Here is an 8,060-nt window from a genome sequence, read left to right on the forward strand (position 1 = left end):
TTAGGGTCTGTTCTCTTCGGCATAAAACAACTGAACTGAACTGAGCTGAACCGAACTGAAATGAATTGAATTGAATTAAACTAAATTAAATTAGATTGAATGTAATAAATATATAATGAATATTTAAACAATAATAAGGACATTGATTGAGTGACCCTAAGGGTTGCTAACCCTCTTATTATTGAATTTTCATTGGTTAGGAATATATCAAAATATTATTTTTATATCTCTTCTCTCCTCTTTTATTACATACATATCAATATTTTATTCTAATGTGTCTAAGAGGGTTGGCAACCCTAAGGGTTACTCAAACATTTTCCCAATAATAATATGAATATTAAATCATTATTATAATGACAAGTAATAATAATGAATAATTAATAATGAATAATAATAATAGCATTTTTGGATATTTTTAAATAATAGTTATAAATAAATAATATTAATAATCATAAATTATTAATAATAATAATGATAATTAATGATAATAATGATAATTAATAATTATTATTTTATATTATTTGTATTAATATATTAATACTTGATGATGAATAATATCTAAGAAGTAAATTAATATTACTATTTTAATAATTAGATTTAATAATATAATACTCCCTCTGTTTTTTTTATCTTTCTCACTTGGAATCTTGACACTATTCATGTTTAAAAGGAATCTTTGCAAATGTTCTCAAGTTATAAGAAAAAACATAGTCATGTGGGGTCTTGTTTGATTCGTCTCAATTAGTACTTTATTAATATTCAATCGTTATAATTTTTACTCATATATAATGAAAGATATTTATGTTTAAAAACGTGCATTGGAAGACGCGCACAGGAAAGTGAGAATGATAAAAAAAACAGAGGGAGTAATATTTAGTAATAAAAATAATGATTGGGTCGGACCGTGCGAAATTGCATCATAACCCGTTTTGACGCGATTTGATTGGTTTATGGGCTAAAAAACATGAGTTTATTTCTGCTTTTGACCTAAACCATATTCCTCCTAATAATAATAGTAATACTAATGAGTAAAGCTATAATAAATAAAATAATATATAGAAATAATAATAATAATAATAATACTTAATAATAATGATATAAAAAAAAATAATACTAATAATAATAATAAGAAGAATAATTAGTAAAATAAATTAGACCAACATAATAATAATATTTAACAAAATGGTTATAGAAGAATGGAACTAAGCTGAACTGAATTGAACTGAGCTGAACTGAATTAAACTGAACTGAAAATAAGCCGGGGAGAACAGACCCTTAAACTAGATAAAAAAAGTTAAAAACAATACCACACAAGGCAAAGTCCAAACTACGCACTAATTTAATTCCAAAAAGTGTTCAAATGTGATCCTTAATAACAAAATTTCCTAAAAATAAAAACTCCATTTTAAAACTTATGTTAAAAGTGTTTTTAAAACAAATTTAAAATAGAGGAAATAATTATTTTACAATGTTCAAGGATTCCTTTTGAAGTCATGTTATTTACCTTTTTACAGCTAACAGTGCCAGACAACAGGATTAAAAAAAACACACACACACACTACAAGCTAACCACTTCCGTCCTTTCCCTTACTCCTAGCCTCCTAGGCTTCCAATGTCCCAAACTCCAAATGCCGTCCAAATCCCAACATTACAAAATTCTATTTTAATGGCAGCTGCTTAAATCTGTATTAATGTCTAAAACTTCTTGTTTCTGGGTCACACTCACTGACTCACTCTCGCCCACTCACTCGCTCATCATTGGCATTCACAAACCACACATCATGCCACCACCACAAAATTTATCACTTTCTACTCATAAATCTTGGGGTTTGCTTCTCTTCTCTTTCTACTGCTAAAATACTGTACTAACATTCAGATTCTAATCTATTTGCTGCAAATTCTTGAAGAATATTCAGTAAAATGTAGTGGGTTTTTCATTTTCTTTTCATCTTTTGCATGTTGCTTTTTGTTTCATTTGACTTTAACTTCCTTTTTGTTGGTTTTTTTTTACAAAAATGGCTTCAAGTTCATTATGAAAGCCTTTTTATGCTCATTTCATTTAACCCACATTTGATTGCTATGTCCTAGCTTTTTAATTGCTACTTTTTGTGAAGCTTTTATATTATGTTGGCTTTTAGAACATACCCGAATTTCCTAACTGATTGAACAACTTAAAGGGTATCTTAAAAGTTGAGTCTTTGAGTTTTCTCTGTTAGCTGTGTATGTGTTTTGATTTTCTCAAGCAATTTTTAACTTTCGGGGTTTTAAAGAAGGAATGCAGTCTTTCTGTTTGGTAATGTTTTTCTGGGTGCAAATAACATTTGGGAGTTCAGACTTCAATGCACTATTGGAGCTTAAGAAAGGGATTACTAAAGATTCTATGCGAGTAGTTCTTGACTCCTGGAATGCTAAATCAGTAGCTTCTGATGGATGCCCTCAGAAGTGGGATGGGGTTAGTTGTAGAAATGGTAATGTAGAGTCAATCATGCTTAATGATGCTGGTTTGATAGGAGTTTTCGATTTCAAAACGATTTCTAGTCTTAAAATGCTCCGAAATTTGTCAATTTCGAATAACCAATTATCTGGAGATCTTTTGGAGATTTCTTACCTTGAGTCTCTAGAGAATTTGGACCTCTCGCGCAATTCTTTCCAGGGAGTAATGCCTTCTAACTTCACTAAATTGAAGAATTTGGTGTATGCGAATCTTTCGACGAATAACTTTGAAGGTCTAGTTCCCTCTGTATTCCTTAACTTGAAGGAATTGAAGTACCTTGACTTGCACTCAAATCGATTTTCTGGGGATGCTATGAAGCTTGTCTCAGAACTAGGTGGCCTGTCTGTCCTTGATCTTAGCTGTAATCAGTTTAGTGGGCAGTTGGATATTGGACTTGGTAGGCCTAGCTTTGTTTCCAATATTCAAGTTTTTAATGTCAGCCAAAATGCTTTGGCTGGGGAGCTCTTCTCTCATGATGGGGTACCATATTTTGACAATCTTGAGGTGTTTGATGCTAGCTATAATCAGTTGAATGGTACCATTCCAGCCTTCAATTTTGTCGTCTCTCTGCGTGTTCTTCGACTAGGAAGCAATCTGTTATCAGGGGCCCTTCCAGAGGCGCTTTTGCAAGATAGCTCAATGGTCTTATCCGAACTGGATCTCAGCCTGAACCAGCTTGAAGGTAATTGGATGCTGATACAGCTTTAAGTTTTAATGGTTTGATCCCCCCCCCCCCCCCCGCGTGTCTAGAAGAGGCTTAATTTTAATGGTGAGAAGGATGTGAGGTCAAAGGACGTTTGCTTTTTATTAATTTTTATTAATTTACTGTTCCCATCATCCATTTATACTGAAGTATGTTTGTATATTAGCACCAACTGGGTTGCATTACTTTAAGAAAAGAGTTATGTCTTTTCAGTGTACCCATTGAACCTTGCTTTTTCCTTTCAATGTTGAAGGCATTATCTCTGGAGACTCAGATGTTGGCAGGATACACACTAGGTTGTAATGTATACTGTCCCTGAGTTTGAGAAAACAAAATTAGGTGGAAGGGAACACCTTAAAGTTAGCTGCTCTTTGAAAGAAAATGCACATACTCCTGCCCCACAAGTATGCTCTAGAAAGAAGTGTGTTCACGAGTCGGTGGCTGATTAAGAAAAAGAATTCAGATGCATGGAACTGCAGAAGTGTGTGTATTCATATAGGTAGGCAAACTTGAAAAAAGCTCAGATGTGGAGAACTGACGGCCTTGTACTATATAATACCTATTTTTTCCTTGTTGGATTTATTCTGTAGACTTAGTTCTTTTAGCTGAAAGATACATATGCAACTTCTATTTACACCTACTAACTATGGTGGAAACAAATTTTTCTAATGAATTCAAAGTCCGCCCCTTAATGTTTTGACTTTTGACTAATTTTTCTGCACTGGTTTATGATGATGCTTCTGTAAAATGCTTATCAGTATCCCATCTACTATCACAACTTAACGTTTTATCCAAGACTTGTGCTTGTTTTTTTAAAAGGAAACGAGCTATAGCATAGATCAAAGGAGGGACAGAGTGTCCATAAGTACATAAGGAGCAATCTCAGGAGGGATATGACATTCCCAACGTTGCTCAATTCCAGAAGGAACAAGTCTAGCTATGTGTAAGCTACACAATTTCCATCCCTACGCACATGAGACCAAGCTACACCATCGAAAGACATGTGCTTAAGTTGTGAGAAGAGTATACTCTTATGATGAATATATAATAGATGCAAGAAATATCAATCAAACGGTTTCTTTTGTTTTCTTAGCATGTGCCTATGCTTCTATATCCATAGTCTTTCATGCATATTGCTCAAAGATGCAATTTCTTTTAGCATGTTGCGTCTTTGTGCTTGCCTATGGCCATAGCCTACTAGCTCTTAAATACAAATTTCAGGAACTTCTCTCACACAGGTGAGGGATTGCTGCAGAGCAGTCAGGGGATATTGATGCCCAAGTTTTTTTTGTGCTACTAACAGGGTGTGAATAGTATTTTATTCTTGCATTCATTTCTAGTTCCCACTATTCCTTTCTCAGGCTACTTACTTCTGCACATGTTAATATTGTGATTAATTGTTGCAGGGCCTGTCGGAAGTATTACATCTACAAGCTTGAGGAGTCTAAATTTATCATCAAATCAATTTTCAGGCTCCTTACCCCTGAGGACTGGGAATTGTGTCATCATAGACCTCAGCAACAATAACTTTTCAGGAAATCTCTCAAGAACCCGATATTGGGGAAATTATATAGAGGTTGTTCAGTTAAGTTCCAACTCTTTAACAGGTGTTTTGCCGAATAAGACTTCTCAGTTTCTGAGACTTACTTCTCTCAGGGCATCCAACAACTCACTTGAAGGGAGTCTCTCATCCATTTTTGGCATATACCCTGAGCTAAAAGTCATTGATCTTAGCTTTAATATGCTGAGTGGATCCCTCCCGAGTTTATCCAATTGGACTAAGGTGACTAGTGTTAATTTGTCACACAACAATATCAGTGGGATTATCCCGCTTCAGGCAGGAGTTGGTGATTTGGCTTCGTACAATTTCAGCTTAGTGTCATTGGATTTATCACATAATATTATCAGCAGTGATTTTCCTATAGAACTAAGCAATTTCCACAACTTACAATATCTTGACATGTCCAGCAACAATTTCATGGGCACCATTCCAAGTAATCTCTCAGAGCAGCTGACTGGTCTCAATGTTTCTTACAATAACTTTTCAGGTATTGTGCCCAGGAGTCTGAGGAGGTTTACAGATGCCTCATTTTATCCTGGTAATTCACTGCTTATATTCCCTGATTCACCATCATCACGTGGAAGTAACGCAAGCATGAATTCAAAAAGCCATCATCATAGCCGGAATCAAGCTCTTATCGCATCCATTCTTGCTGGTCTGATTGGTGGTGTTGTTATTCTGGTTCTTTTGTTGCTGATAATATATTACAGAATTCATGTGAAGAAGCATTCTATAAAGGATCAAATAGGGCAAAGTGAAACTAAGGATAATAAGAGCTGGACTTCTTCACTCCCAAGTACATCTCCTTCCCTGAAAAGTATTGATCCATCTCTAAATTCACCAAGATCAGGTCAGGGAGCTTTGACATCAAAGATGGGACCAACAGCTGCACTAGGAAGTTCTACGTCTAACGTGACCAAGTGCAAAGATCTTAGTCCACCTGAATCAACTAGGATAATTGGTGAAATATCTTCTCCAGTCACTATAATTTCGTCTTCAAATCCATCGCTTGCTAAAGGCCAGAATTTATTCCAGAATCTTGGAGCGGTGAAGATTGGTTCGCCAGATAAACTTGCTGGGGATTTACATCTCTTTGATGGGTCTTTGGTATTCACTGCTGAACAGCTCTCACTTGCTCCAGCTGAAGTCATTGGAAGGAGTTGCCACGGAATGCTATACAGAGCTGCACTTGAGAATGGTCATATGTTGGTCGTTAAAAGGTTGAAAGAGGGGATAGCAATAGGAAGAAAAGAATTTGCAAGGGAAGCTAAAAAGCTTGGAAATGTTAGACATCCAAATCTCGTATCTCTGCAGGGTTATTACTGGGGTCCAAGGCAGCACGAGAAGCTGGTTATCTCAAACTATATCAATGCACCATGCTTGGGCATCTATTTACAAGGTAAGCTTCATTACCTCATTGTAGATTCTTTCATCAGTGTCTTACTTCTGACCACTTCAGTGTCCATATACAGTTCTCTAGGGTTCAGGTTTAAATTTGTGTCATGCCATCTTTTATCACCACATACACTAGTTTTCTTCTTATTAAGTGAAAACTCTCGTATTGTCATCCCAGCTGTGTTCAAACTTCCAACTTTCTTGAGCTTGGTTGTGTTGGTAAGCTTGCTTGCTTTTGCTGCTACCTATTTAAAAGCAGAAATAGAGATGACTTGCACATTGAAATCTGATGCAACAGTTCTGAATATATGACGCTTTGCAAATTTCCAAATGCTGGTTTGGTCATGGTTAGATATTAAGTTGTTTCTCTAAAGCCAGTTTGTAATAGAAGGGCTTATGTTGCAGGGCAAGAGCGAAGTCAAATCCCATCCTTGTCCTTACAGAAACGCTTCAAAGCAGCAAGAGTTGTTGCCCAATGTTTAGATTACCTTCACAATGAGAGAGCCATACCTCATGGCAATCTCAAGTCTTCAAACATTCTGATACATCCTTCAGAAGCGAGTGTTTTCATCACCGACTATGGTCTCCACCGGCTATTGACACCAGCTGGCACTGCTGATCAAGTTCTTAATGCTGGTGCTCTTGGTTATCTCCCGCCTGAATTCATTAACTCGAGCAAACCATGCCCATCTTTAAAGAGCGACGTCTATGCTTTTGGAGTGATTTTGTTGGAGCTTTTAACTGGAAGAAGCTCAGCTGAAATTGTTTCTGCAAATCAAGGTGCTGTTGACTTGACAGATTGGGTGAAAATGTTGGTGGTAGAAAACCGTGCTAACGAGTGCTTTGATAAGGCAGTCTTCAGTGCTAATATTGCAGAAACTGAGTACAGATCACTTGATAGAATGCTACAAGTTGCTTTGAGATGCATCCTCCCAGCATCTGAAAGACCTGATACTAGAACAGTTTTACATGATCTTACGTCCTTAGAACAATAGAGGTTAGGTCATCAGTCTATTGCTCACGTATATGTGAAGTCTTTTACTTTACACTAATACATTTTGTTGCTTTCTTGTAAGGCATTAGGTTTTATTATAGGCATTATTGTACTTCAGAGTTAGATGTGTAGTAGCAATTTGATTTTTCCAAAAAAAAAGTATAAATAAAAATAAAATAATAGTGTTTCTATCCCACTTTGCACAAATTAATTTTCACTTTAAACTGAACTTGCCTACATAAGTAGACTTTCTTATGCTTTCTCCTCAATCTACACTTACCTTCTCTCTGAATCTATACTAGTCCGTTTCCTAAATTTGGAGACTACTAATAAAATTACATATTTCTAAAAAAAAAAAACTTAAATGAACTTAAGTAGAAATACTCATCTACAAAAATGGGAACAAGAAACAAAAAATGAAAGATAAGATCAATAAATTGAGGTCCCAAAAGAATACACCTTGCAATTGACAGGTCCGAGAGGTCAAAACTGATACAATGATTTCAACTATGTATATAAATTTAGGCACAACAAGAGTTATCTTTGCACATCATTTAGCCAAAGCAAGGCATATGGAAACAACACAAAACAATCTGTTCCAGAAAACCTCACATTTGACAGAAAGCAGGTTTATACACTTGAATCACGAATATTCACCTTAATCCTCAATGTTGGAGGATGAGATTCGGCTTTAAAATGGTATGAGATTGAGTAGTTGATCAGTCTTATCCTTGGCAATAACGTTAACAAATCCAGCATCTTTAACCTTCTGATAAAGATAAATTACATGATTGCTAATATTATGAAATCATAACAACTACAAAGCAAAATGTGTTAGAAATCGTTAAAGGGTAACAAAGATGATCACTATGAATGATGAATCTTCTAGGCGTGTGTAGACACTTTCCCAAAA

At 35.4% G+C, this 8,060-nt stretch overlaps 1 protein-coding gene across 1 annotated transcript; it reads left to right on the forward strand.

The window, feature by feature from the left end:
- The first annotated feature begins 1,569 nt into the window (after nt 1-1,569).
- Nucleotides 1,570-7,338, forward strand: LOC104903106 (probable inactive receptor kinase At5g10020). The gene is made up of 3 exons (XM_010691092.4): nt 1,570-3,176; nt 4,604-6,157; nt 6,559-7,338. Exons 1-3 carry the CDS (start codon nt 2,276-2,278, stop codon nt 7,146-7,148), a joined length of 3,045 nt encoding a protein of 1,014 aa, XP_010689394.2. The 5' UTR covers nt 1,570-2,275; the 3' UTR covers nt 7,149-7,338.
- Nucleotides 7,339-8,060: the final 722 nt, after the last annotated feature.

This window comes from Beta vulgaris, chromosome 9, assembly GCF_026745355.1.
Source record: "Beta vulgaris subsp. vulgaris cultivar EL10 chromosome 9, EL10.2, whole genome shotgun sequence".
Lineage (NCBI taxonomy): Eukaryota > Viridiplantae > Streptophyta > Magnoliopsida > Caryophyllales > Amaranthaceae > Beta > Beta vulgaris.